This window comes from Phlebotomus argentipes, unplaced genomic scaffold (assembly GCF_947086385.1).
Source record: "Phlebotomus argentipes unplaced genomic scaffold, Phlebotomus argentipes genome assembly contig_15, whole genome shotgun sequence".
Taxonomy (NCBI): Eukaryota; Metazoa; Arthropoda; class Insecta; order Diptera; family Psychodidae; genus Phlebotomus; species Phlebotomus argentipes.
Window position 1 is genome coordinate 10700312 of NW_026776181.1, and position 11431 is coordinate 10711742.

Consider the following 11431-nt stretch of genomic DNA (forward strand, 5'->3'; position numbering starts at 1 on the left):
CGCACACTCTCCAAATTCCTCCTTTTTCTCTGCCTTTCACCACTCCTTCTCTCTTCAACACCACCCAAAAATTCACACACACGCCCTTTATTTCATGGCAAAGAGATCCTAAAGAGATATACAATCTTTTTCTCTATACTCACATTGTTTTTTTGTAGAAAACTCTTCTAAAAAAGACACTTAAAAATATCCGAGAAAACATAAAAGACAGCCACACTTTTTCTCTCTCTCTCTCCCCAATTGCAGGAGGGCCGCCTAAAAGGGTGAATTCATCCCCAACTTTGTCCCAAAGTCCAATCTTGCTCTCCTCTGATATCGATTGTTGGCTCTGCAAGCAAACACCACACAAAACCGTGTATTAAAACCAAAATCTCACACAGTTGCGCTAAAGAGTGATTCTAGTAAATTGGCGTGCTCTTCCCAACAACGTCCAATTAATCAATGAAAATGTGGCAGCACTCATCTTCCCATGAAATTGCTCTCGAGCCAAGAGGGACTCCCAGAGCGTCTCTCTCTCACTCCGAGCATGAGGTCGTTGCTATGTTTTGTCTTTCTCGAGGTACTTGAACTCTCTTCTCTGCCAGCCCGGCCGAGTTACAGCAATTGAGCACGGCTGAGCAGCTGAGGACCCGAGAGAAATCCGGGCACCGGAAGAGGGACAAAAGGAACTGAAGAAGGCTCTTAAAGAGCACCAAAAAACCGCTTAAATCAGCTTTAATGTGTCTATAAAATTCTTAGGAATGAAAAGTCTGAAATTTAAGCAACCGTCACAGCATTGAAATAATATTGATGTGAATAAGGTGAAATTATCTCAATGTTTATGAATAGAATATTTAAAGAATTTAAAAAGGGACATATTCTTAATGGTTATGAATTACTTTTAAGTTGTAGTTTTGAGTTTCAGTACCATCAATATTGTCACATCAATTTTTCACAAGCATGAAACCAGACATGGTGACCGTGGCTCGATACAAAATATCCCAGTTATGCCAGTAATTAAAACTAAACGACAAGTTTCCCCCTCATCATAAATTATTCCCTTCTTCAACACCACACATTTCATGCGTGGTGAGAGCAGATAACACAAAGTGATCATCACATCGACCCACATTCGATTTATCACCCACTTGAGTTGGCTGAGAAATTGAATTAGAGCCTACTCGAAGGGCCACCCTCTTGGCATGCATAATAAATTTCCACTCACTTGATCTCCTCGCGCTTGATGAGCTCCACAATGGCGAGCACAATAAATGTGGAGGCCAGCAGGAAGGCGACGCTGGGCCATTTGGTCGCCAGAATAGGCCCAAAGCGTTCATCGATGAGCACCTGGACGAGCAGAAGGACGGTGTGAAACGTGAGCATCATCGTCGTGCAAATGACCCACATGGAGTTGGAGAAGGGATTGCGCTGCCACAACAAGTGACTACGATGGACGAAGCTCGCGGAGATGACAACCAAATGAACAATGATTCCGTAGAGGGTGAAATACTTCACCAACTTGAGATCATCGCTCGAGCTCTCACCATCCGTGAGAAGATCGACAGGATGGCCCAGGAAGATGCACGAAAAGGTGAACTGTCGCGAGAAGAAGCATATCACTACCATCCTGAAGGGACAACACTGTTAAGTCCTACTCACCGTGATGACAATTGATGGGATGAATTTACAGGCGTAACACCAGAGCACGAACAGGCACAGGTTCCTGTCCACCTTTGATTTGCGCCACGTTGCCCTGTGCATGGTGTCCGAATCGGCGGGCGTTCGCGTGAGCGTCAGCGATATGAGTGGTGTGGTCACCACCATGAGGTAGACGAGCGTGAGCGGTGGGAAGATGGGCGCGATGCCCGCGAAAGCACTCAATGTGTTCACTACTGCCAAGGAACAGAGACAGCACATAAGGAATTGAAGACAATTCCAGACCCCCACAGTCACGCGGCGTGATAATTCGATCAGCGCCACAATGGACAGCGGGTCCTCGCGCGAGATGGCAATGGAGCAGGGCAGGGAGTTGAGCAGCCGACTCAGGTACACGGGAGAAATCACGGCGCTACGATTGTACTGCTTTGGCGGCAGCCATTTGGCCAAGCGACTACGATAAGTGCCGGTGGTTTGGCTCGTGAGATTTGTCTCCACATACGCGGGAAAATCCTGACACACTTGTGGATAGAAGGGCTCCACGCCAATGCTGCAGTCCGCCTGGAGGAAGATCTCTGCATTCGTGGCATTGGCCGAGGATCCCAGGCACACGACAATTTCACCGTACGACTGCATAATGCTCAACATCTCGCGCGTGGCATCAGCTGAACAATCCGTGAAGAGAGACACAAGAAGTGGCACATTGTCCACCTTCTCCAGATGGGGTCGAATGTTCTCAATTCCTCGAGGAAGCTTTGCCTTGTTCGCGTTCCAGAGGACAGGTCCACTCTGCTCTGTGGAATCCGTGAGGCAGCTCAAAGATTGTGTTCCGGCATTCGCTTGATTATCACAAGCGAGAGTGGTGTCAGTGGACAAATGTCTGCCAGTCTCATCCATGATCTCCATCTTGATGGACTCCTCTCGGCCTTCACTGTCCATCTTCGAGAGGCTCATGGCAGACCCACGAACTGATGGGCTCGTCGTTTGTTTACCCAACAAATGACTCTTCTCATTCTCCAACTCCTCCTTCCCTTCAGTTTCCATGTCCTCCTGAACACCACTCAAGAGTGAAATATGACAATTCCACCCCGATTCGAGGCCCATTTTCTCCGAGAAAACACGAGAACGCAATTCATTCTCCTTGGAGAAGTGAACAAACCGAATGCAAGCTCTGTCCAGACGCTCAATCAAATGCACAATATCAGTCTGCGCCTGATATTGCATCGTCACCATCCCTATGAAGATCTGATGGCACTTCATCTCGAAACATCCCTCAACATCATTCACATTCGCCGCCTTGGGATCAGTGTAATTCACATTGTCCAGATTCGGAGTGCCCTTCATTCGCTCCTCCGCCGTGTCTATGTGCTCACACTTAGACGGATCAATATGTGACATCTTGTAGATGGACTCCGGAGGCAATTCCATGTACGCCACTTTGGAAGATGTTCCAGAAAGAGGCCCAGAAATTCCTCTCCGCAATGGCCGATAGGAAAATGCCGTACAATAGGCAGTTAGGGCATTTCTCTGGTAAAAATCCTGTGCTCGCTTCCTCTCCACCTCGCCCAGCGGGCGCAAATCCTTCCCATCCCAGTAATCGTCGCAGCAATCAAGAATGATGTCCGCCGTTCCCTGAGTCATCAGTTGCAACGACTGATCACGATGTTGGCGTAAAACCACGGACAACGAATGTGGGAAGGGCACTTTCACCTTCGACGCCAACTCCAATGAACGCGTGAATCTGGTGTCCCGACGAACGACATCAGGCTCCAAATGTCGATAACTTGCAATCTTCCCTTGTAGCGTGAAAACGTCTCTCGCTCTCTTCTTGAAGCCAATCTTTGTTGACAATCCACATAGGCAGCGGCTGTATAAACAGAAAATCGTTGTAAATATGGCAAGAAATCGCATTCATAAGATAAGATGGGGTTAAATCAAGTCAGGAGATATCAAATGTGAGTGTTTCAGAAGCCCTTTGTGATTCTATAGTGAGATATTAGTGCAATATTCTGCAAGTAAGTGGTTTGAAGCGTGAAATGAAGCCAACAAACACGTGAAGAAAAAGACCTGCCCTTAATTCTCCTGATTGAGGGGCCTCAGAGAAGGTGTTAATAGATAATGCGGCACATTCTGGTATGCCTAATACATACCCATGCATAAAACTATTCAAACTCGACTCAACAATCTCATACCGATTGGTGACTGGCACCAAATCTTTGTCAAAGAGCGCCACAGCCGTAACATGGCCACAGAATTGGGAATAGTAAGCCTGAGTCAGTGGGCAGCAAGTGTTCACAAGAATAGCGAGTCCTGAAAAGACACTCAATTCACATAAATCGCTCTAAACAAGTCGCACAATCTCTTACCCAAAGGCTTCAGTGAATCCAAATGATTTCTCCATTCTTGACTATCAAACTCAAGCTTGAACGGACTGTGCTGATCATGTGTAAGATCCAGAACTTCAGCCACACTCTTCTCCTTCTGCGGCTGCTGTCCATTCTGCTGCGACTCAAAGCTAGTAGAGCTCGAGTGAGCACTCTGCTTCTCCCTCGGATCACGCAAAAAGAACACCTTCTCAGCGGTGGGATTTGGCCACGACAGGATCCCCTTCTTATCCACACAGCACAGCGCTGTCATCGTTCCCAGAACTTGCACAACATTCGAACTCCGGCCGAGAATCGATGCATCGCCCTGAATCAAGTTGATCCAATTGCCCACCTTCGTGCGCCACGGCAGCGTCAAATTCGCCCAGTCCACCACCGGTGAATTGTCCAGATCAGCGTGAAATTCACTGGGACTGGACTTCTCCTGAAAGGGACGCGGGATGGACAGAAGAGTCTCCAGCTTCGCCACACCCCAGAGATTGAGCAGGAGCCACATCGCTGGGAAAGTGAGAGGCAAGGTCGGCATCACAGCGCACACAGCGTTCTCAATGAACGCGCCGATCCACGTGAGTCCAGGCGGCGAGAAGAGATGCCCATTGTAGTTAAGCACAGCAAATAGCCACGTGACCAGAAGAACAATCAGGAAGCCCCACAATTGGATGAACACAGTCACAAGCTGTGAAGATAGAGAAAGTGTAAAATCAAGAGTTTAAAATTTAATTTCAAGTTGCATTGGTTTCATTTTATAGCGAAAAAGATTGATAGTCAGATTTTTTCATCCCCTAAGCGGAAATCATCAAGATAATCTCGGGTTATTTTATCCCCTAATAAAGCTAAATCCCTCGGAAGGTCATTGAACAACCTTCCAGAGCATCAATCTGCTCACCGGCCCATCATTAATTAGAAAATCAATATTAGACCTATTAAATACTCGTCAACGCTTACCAAGTGCCTTTGCTGGTTGAAGATGGTCTCTGGGCGGCACAGGAACTTGTTCAGCGTGGTCCTGAGGTTGTCCAGGAAAGGTGTCACCTCGAGGATGCACGTGAGATCGGGCAGTGGAGACCTTTGCGTTGGCACCACGGGCGGCTCCGTGCCCTCAGTCTGCGTGTACGTCTCGCCGGACACGAATATGCGCTCCCCATTCGCTTGCCGGCATTTTCCCGGCGCAATCTGACCGGGGCGGATGACGATGTGATCGCCGCGGACGAGAAGCGCCCACGGCAGGTTCACGACTTTGCCATCGCGAATGGTTGTTTGCAGAGTGACGCAGGGCGAGAGCGGTGAGCAGAGATGCGGATAGTTGGTCGGAGTCCACTTGTGGCAGCTGGAAGTGGCCAGGCGAATGACATCAGCGACATCGGCGACTTTCCTGAACATCTCCGATCGCTTGAGATTGTTCTCGCGGATCACGAGCCAAATATTGACGAACAGGAGCGCCAGCACGAGGCCAGCAGCTAGAAAATGTCCCGCAATCAGGAGCAGGATGATGGCGAAAAAGGAAGTGAAAATGGCAAAAGAATGCAGCGGAGTTCCTGCATTAAATGTGGCACGCAATTTCTCAGTCCATCTACAAAAGCAAAACAAACAAAGGGAGAGTGTGAATCCTTTGTCCTTCTCGCCTGTGTGAGAGTGTATTGGTCACCTCTCCCTGCTGAATCTGCCCTCGTACACTGTCAGGATGCCCTCGATCTCCTCGCGAAGGCGCGTTAGCGCCTCAGCAGTGGAGAGCCCGTGAATTTTGTTGTTATTCTCCAAATCCATCCTCGTGTCACAGCAAACTCCACACGGGTCAGATGCTACATCGCTTGGGGGACACACTGCGCTACTTCCTCACCAGCTGATCCACCTGCAGCACCCGGAAATCCCGTGAAAATGCAGGTGCTCACAAAACACAACTCCTTCACAACGAGAGGCTGTCAAGCGAACCAAACGAATAGCCGCCAAGCCTATTGGCCGACTTATTGGAATATTCAAAAACCTTTGGACCTAACGGTTACTCACTCCTCTTCAATCTCTGCGTTCGCAAAAAAAAACTCTGTTAAATTGTATTGATAAGAGAATGCGCTGATAAGCATACCCACGAAGCAACGTGTCTAACACTTAACCATATCCTTCGTGGGACATCGAGGTTACCTTTACTGCCTCTCGCGAGCTGGAAGAAATAAACAAGAAGAAACAAATAAAGAACTCCCAGAAATATTTCTCAGCGTAAATGAAAAACCGAATGAATGTCATTATTAGTAAATTTTGAACTAAAATCTTTTATGCAGAGCCCTGTGAATGATTAATTCACGCATCTTTACTCCAATTCCATCCCATGCAAAGTAGTTTACATCTTTCTGTGAGCCAAATTGTGACTTCATATCGACCACGATTTTTTACTTGGGTTATGAGAAATTTAATTTCTGGTGAGCTGCAGTGAAAAAGGTGTAAAGACTCAGCCTAAATTTAATAATAATTTCCATGCGAGGATTCATTTTGATGATGAATTTTGCTCTGAAGCTCAATGCATAAAATATGAAAAATTCAACTCAAGTACTTCTGGCTAGAGATTTTTTTTCACAGACATAGGCAGATAATGCCGGAGAGATTATTCCAAAGTCGAGCGATTACGGTTGATAGTGATAGAGAAGCTTCTCTTTTGTTTGTGGTATAGAAAGCTCCGTAGCGGTGCCCTCAGCATTTGATCCCCTACAGAGAGACAATCAGTGGATGTTAAACCAGAGCCGTGAGTGGACGTGCTCTAGAAATCGTTCGCAGATCTCCTCCTAAGTCAAGTGCACACTCAGCTAATATTTGAGGAAATACACAGCCCGACACCACAGACAGAATGCTTGGTGAGTTTTGATGAAAATAAACAGGCTAAATTTACGCCTCGTAATACATATTCTCAGACATTATCAGTGATATCGCGCCATTTTTTTGTTGCGTCTCATTCTCGCAATTGAAAGCGATATATTTGTGCTCAATTACCAAGTGAAATCTTCCCAGCAACTCATTTGTGCTCTCCCAATCAAGATCTTTTCAGGTCTGTCCAGGCGAGAGTCAGTGTGAGCGTAGCGCTCGGGATTGGCGTGGTGGCAGCGACTTTTGGGTATTTCTACAGAAAGAAGTTGCTTGAATCTCCACCGCGAAGGTGAGTTTGTTTCTGAAAATTCGTTTCACGAAGAACATACATATCTAATAATTTCGAAAAGTGAATATTAGACCCATAAAACCTCTCATTTGACTACTCATCAACCCCTTAAGCTGTCCTTTTTGTCTTCTCGGCCTTTTGGACTTTATAACTGTGGTCTTTTGGAGCAATATTATAATGCAAACTCACTGAATGTTGCAGATGGATTCGTGTGGGAGAGCTCACAGATCTGATGATCTACCCAATTAAGTCCTGTGCAGGGATTTCTGTTAAGACTATCCAGTGCAGCGTCCTGGGATTGAAGGAGCGTGAGCACATGCGCGATCGCGTCTTCATGATCACTTCCCTTGAGGGTCAAGGAATTACTGCTCGCAGCCACCCGAAGATCGTGAAGATCCAGCCAAACTTCATTGCAGACCGAATGATTCTCTCAGCTCCTGGCCAGGAGGATATAGTCATTGATCTGCTTAAACTGAATCGGCGGGAGCGCGGAAAGTCTGTTGTGTGGGGAGAAACAGTCACCACCATCGATTGTGGCGATGATGTTGCCGCTTGGATCTCTAAATTCTTGCTCAATGATGATACTGGCTTCAGACTTGTCTACTATCCAGATGACTTCCCGACGCGTGACGCCTGGAGCAAGAAGAAGGACAAGAGGGAACTGGAGACACACGCTGGTGCTCTGCACGATGTCACGAGTTACATGCTGATGAACCAGGCATCCATTGATGATCTCAACACTAAACTCACTGAGCGAGTCACGAGCAGACAATTCAGACCCAATTTCCTTGTTAAGGGACCCAATGCTTATCTAGAGGACAAATGGGAGTGGATCAAAATTGGCAATGTGATCTTCAGAAACATTATGCTGTGCGGCAGGTGAGAATCCTTCAATTCCTCAGAAGAAATAGCTTGCTATATTGTAAATGTGATTGCTTTTCACCCCTCAGATGCATCTTGGTCAATATCAATCCAGAAACTGGCACCAGGAACCCGGATTTCGAGCCCCTGAAGACACTGAAATCGTACCGCGTGACCAGCGAGAACGTCAAGGATCCCATCTTGGGCATTCACTTGGGCATTCACACGTCTGGAACTATACTTCTGGGCGATCCCGTGTATATTGGCGCTACCCAAGAGACTCCATAGTATTTTCGCTCTGCAATAAATTCGATTCTGCCTGAAGCAAAGCGTAAATATGCCCCTGACCACGACTTGAGTGCGTGTATGTTGAATGAATGCGAGATAGTGGATGTGAGTCGAGTCTTAAACTCTCTTCGCCTTCAGTTCGCTCGCGGATTCCTGTGTGAGTGCTTCTACTGCGACTGCGGCTTTTCTGGATATTTCCCCAGTTTTCGTTTGTCGAAATTTCACGTCTACATTCCAAAAACCCCCAGACAGAATCCTCATGATGTCCAGTAAGTTTATTATCCTTTCTCATCTTGGACATTGCGTTCTTCAGGTTGGCGGCAATTCAGTGAAACTCCCTGTGATAATACAAGAAAAAAGCCTGATTGTGAGAGTGCGTTATCATCCGGTGAAAAAGTCTGATACGCTCAAGAGGTCTGACAATAAATAGCCAGAAGAACTCCTCCAGACTATCATTCCCGGGGTTGAGAAGCCACTTGGAACGGGCTTAAATTGCTCATCCATGATGTAAATGTCGATTTGATTGCCGGTCGACCTTGATTGATGTTTTGGATGCGAGCGTTTCACATTGTGACAATACATTTACGCACACTTAAGAAATTCTATCAACGCTTCGCCTAAACCCGGCTCACCAGCGCTTAAAGTGGCAAATTTCGGGGAAAGTTTTCGCTGGGCTCTCTTTGATTTTTTGCATACTGAAGTCGTGAAAGATTTCACAAAGTGCCATACAAACATTTTTTATGATAAGAGGTTCGTCAGATGCAGTGGCGTAGGTTTAATGACAGCCGGCTATTCCAGTATAAATGTTGGTCATCTTCATTGAGAAAGATTTTCTATAAATTTTCTTGGTTCTAGATGTGAGCGAATTAAAATAATTAGTGGAAGATTGAGATGTTTTATCTATCACCCACTCTATACTGACGATGTTGAATAAATTGAGAGCAAATACTTTTAATTAAGATTACAGAAAGTGATAAAGTGAAACTGCAGCTCGTCACGCGCAGTGATCAGGTGAAAAATAATGGGATTTTCTTACCTTTCTTGCAGAGTTCTTCAATACTGACCACAGCAAGGTGACTGTGGGTATCGCCATCGGTGTGGGAGTCGCTGCAGTGACGGCAGGATATTTCTACAAGCGCTGGGTGGAGAATTCTCCACCCTCGAGGTGGGTTCGCGTAGGAGAACTCTCGGATTTGGTGGTTTACCCAATAAAGTCCTGCGGCCCCGTTCGAACCAATGAGCTGGAGTGCAGCGTACTGGGCTTGGCAAAGGGCCACTTGAGAGATAGGGTGTTCATGATCATCACGCCCGAGGGGCAATTTATCACCGCCAGAGCCAGACCGAAATGTCTTCAAATTCAACCGCGATTCGAGGGCGATCGCATGATTCTATCAGCCCCGGGAATGCTGGACATTGAGGTGGATATGAAGCGTCTGTATGAGACAAAGCCTATTCGGGCCGTCGTGTGGGGCGAAACCGTGGATGCGGTGGATTGTGGTGAGGAGGTGGCCAGGTGGATCTCGAGGTTCCTCGTCAGTGAGGACATTGGGATGCGACTGGTCTTCTATCCCGCCACATTTCCTACTCGCAGTGTCCGGGAGAAGAACAGAGGTTTCCCGGATCTCACTGAAGTTGACTCTGGCGCCCTGCACGACGCCACAAGCTTTATGTTGATGAACGAGTCTTCCGTGGCGGAGTTGAACTCGCGTCTAAAGGATCCAGTCTCGCACATGCAATTTCGGCCCAATTTCATGGTTAAGGGACCCATTGAAGCCTTCGTTGAGGATAACTGGAAGTGGATAAGGATTGGCAATCATGCGGTATTCAGGAATGTCAAGCTTTGTGGAAGGTAAATCGGGGAGATTGTGAAGTTTCTCGACTTTGTTGAACTCCTCTTTGCCTTTCAGATGCATTCTGACCAATATCAATCCAGAGTCCGCACTGAGAAACCCAGATGGACAACCTTTGAAGACCCTCAAAGAGTACAGAATGGTGCCTGGTGCTGGGGAATCACCAATCCTGGGCATTCATCTGGGCGTTCGTGAGACCGGAAAGGTTTCCATTGGCGATACAGTTTATGTGGGCGAGAAGTAATCTTCCATATCCATTTTATACTTACCAACAGCACAAAATAGATGCCTTCTGACGAAATAATAAGCCAGAATATAGACATACTGGAATTATTACTTCACGGAATAGTAGATACTAAAGGAAATAGCTACAATAAACACAGCACCAACTCCGGCCAGAATAATTTTCTCCTTAAGAGATCGCAGCATCATGAAATTGAGGATCCGTGATGACTTTCCCAATTCCACATCCATTTGCTGAACCTAAAAGCAAGGGAAGTACATTGAATCCTTTATCAAGCCATATTCGCACAAGATTAACTCACCCTCGACCTGGATCTCTGGATTGTTTCTCTTTGTGAAGATAAATCCTGCAAAATGCTGTTTCCAAGGTTTTCAGTCTCCAGAACAATCCTGTAGCCTTCGTCTAAGTGCTTTCCCGTCCTCTCCAGGCGTTCAGAGTTGTCCAGAAGACGCCTCTTTGACTCATCTTGAATGCCAATGTCTGAAAAATCCTCGTCAGATTCAAGGTTGGCTGCGCCCAGAGTGGAATTCTTGCTCTTTATGAATTCCTGCTGTAGCCTCTTGAGCTCCACTTCGTAACAATTGACTCTACTAGTGAGTCCTGACCTCTGATCCGGAGGAGCTTCCCGGATTTCTAGGCTTATCTGTTCCAGCTGTGAAGACAACATAGTTTCAATATTTCGTCAAACTATGCCTCACAATAGTCCTTACCAACTCCCTGGCCTCTTCGCAGTTCGCTGTTATCCCCTGAATCAGTTCATTCCGTGTGCCTGGAAGAAGAAAGCCAGGAAAAGTGAGAAAACATGCCAAGAAAGTCTCTTCAATATGACACACTTTTGGGGGCAATATTGAGATGTGAAATCTGCGCTGTTATCTTTGCAATCAGTGCAGAATACTGTTGCTCGTAGTCCTCAATCAGGAGAGGCATTTTGCACACTTCGACGGCAAGGATTTTCCTGGGAAAAACTGCAGTTTTCCAGAGAGGAAAACACTCTGTCAAAACAACCCGAGCGCCATGCGGCGAATTGCGG

The 11431-nt window shown here is 46.7% G+C and overlaps 4 protein-coding genes across 5 annotated transcripts; 2 read left to right on the top strand and 2 right to left on the bottom strand.

Annotated features, from left to right (window-relative positions):
* Positions 1-70: 70 nt before the first annotated feature.
* LOC132262654 (transmembrane protein 94) lies at positions 71-5951 on the bottom strand. Of its 2 annotated transcripts, none has more exons than XM_059761984.1 (7): positions 5665-5951; positions 4965-5589; positions 4002-4695; positions 3828-3945; positions 1639-3502; positions 1205-1575; positions 71-328 (listed from the first exon to the last, which is right to left on the bottom strand). In XM_059761984.1, the coding sequence occupies exons 1-7, from the start codon at positions 5781-5783 to the stop codon at positions 256-258; spliced, it is 3864 nt and encodes a 1287-aa protein (XP_059617967.1). In that variant the 5' UTR covers positions 5784-5951; the 3' UTR covers positions 71-255. The 2 variants fall into 2 exon arrangements, with proteins under 2 accessions (XP_059617967.1, XP_059617966.1); XM_059761983.1 differs by having other exon boundaries at positions 3786-3945.
* A 758-nt stretch (positions 5952-6709) lies between these two features.
* Positions 6710-8348, top strand: LOC132262658 (mitochondrial amidoxime reducing component 2-like). The gene is made up of 4 exons (XM_059761994.1): positions 6710-6859; positions 7041-7158; positions 7360-8037; positions 8109-8348. The coding sequence occupies exons 1-4, from the start codon at positions 6853-6855 to the stop codon at positions 8305-8307; spliced, it is 1002 nt and encodes a 333-aa protein (XP_059617977.1). The 5' UTR covers positions 6710-6852; the 3' UTR covers positions 8308-8348.
* Positions 8349-8425: 77 nt separating this feature from the next.
* LOC132262659 (mitochondrial amidoxime reducing component 2-like) lies at positions 8426-10401 on the top strand. Its single transcript, XM_059761995.1, has 3 exons — positions 8426-8576; positions 9355-10156; positions 10215-10401. The coding sequence occupies exons 1-3, from the start codon at positions 8567-8569 to the stop codon at positions 10399-10401; spliced, it is 999 nt and encodes a 332-aa protein (XP_059617978.1). The 5' UTR covers positions 8426-8566.
* Positions 10402-10490: 89 nt separating this feature from the next.
* Positions 10491-11428, bottom strand: LOC132262661 (vesicle transport through interaction with t-SNAREs homolog 1A). Its single transcript, XM_059761997.1, has 4 exons — positions 11235-11428; positions 11112-11170; positions 10703-11053; positions 10491-10640 (listed from the first exon to the last, which is right to left on the bottom strand). The coding sequence occupies exons 1-4, from the start codon at positions 11326-11328 to the stop codon at positions 10491-10493; spliced, it is 654 nt and encodes a 217-aa protein (XP_059617980.1). The 5' UTR covers positions 11329-11428.
* Positions 11429-11431: the final 3 nt, after the last annotated feature.

Coding starts and splice junctions, on each gene's coding strand:
- LOC132262654 (XM_059761983.1), bottom strand. CDS start 5,783: ATGGATTTGGAGAATAACAACAAAATTCACGGGCTCTCCACTGCTGAG. Junction 5,590..5,664: donor GGCAGATTCAGCAGGGAGAG/GTGACCAATACA, acceptor TTGCTTTTGTAG/ATGGACTGAGAAATTGCGTG. Junction 1,576..1,638: donor TCCCATCAATTGTCATCACG/GTGAGTAGGACT, acceptor TTCTCGCGACAG/TTCACCTTTTCGTGCATCTT.
- LOC132262658 (XM_059761994.1), top strand. Junction 7,159..7,359: donor CTTGAATCTCCACCGCGAAG/GTGAGTTTGTTT, acceptor TGAATGTTGCAG/ATGGATTCGTGTGGGAGAGC. Junction 8,038..8,108: donor AACATTATGCTGTGCGGCAG/GTGAGAATCCTT, acceptor TTCACCCCTCAG/ATGCATCTTGGTCAATATCA.
- LOC132262659 (XM_059761995.1), top strand. Junction 10,157..10,214: donor AATGTCAAGCTTTGTGGAAG/GTAAATCGGGGA, acceptor TTTGCCTTTCAG/ATGCATTCTGACCAATATCA.
- LOC132262661 (XM_059761997.1), bottom strand. CDS start 11,328: ATGCCTCTCCTGATTGAGGACTACGAGCAACAGTATTCTGCACTGATT. Junction 11,054..11,111: donor GCGAAGAGGCCAGGGAGTTG/GTAAGGACTATT, acceptor TTGTCTTCACAG/CTGGAACAGATAAGCCTAGA. Junction 10,641..10,702: donor TCCAGAGATCCAGGTCGAGG/GTGAGTTAATCT, acceptor CCTTGCTTTTAG/GTTCAGCAAATGGATGTGGA.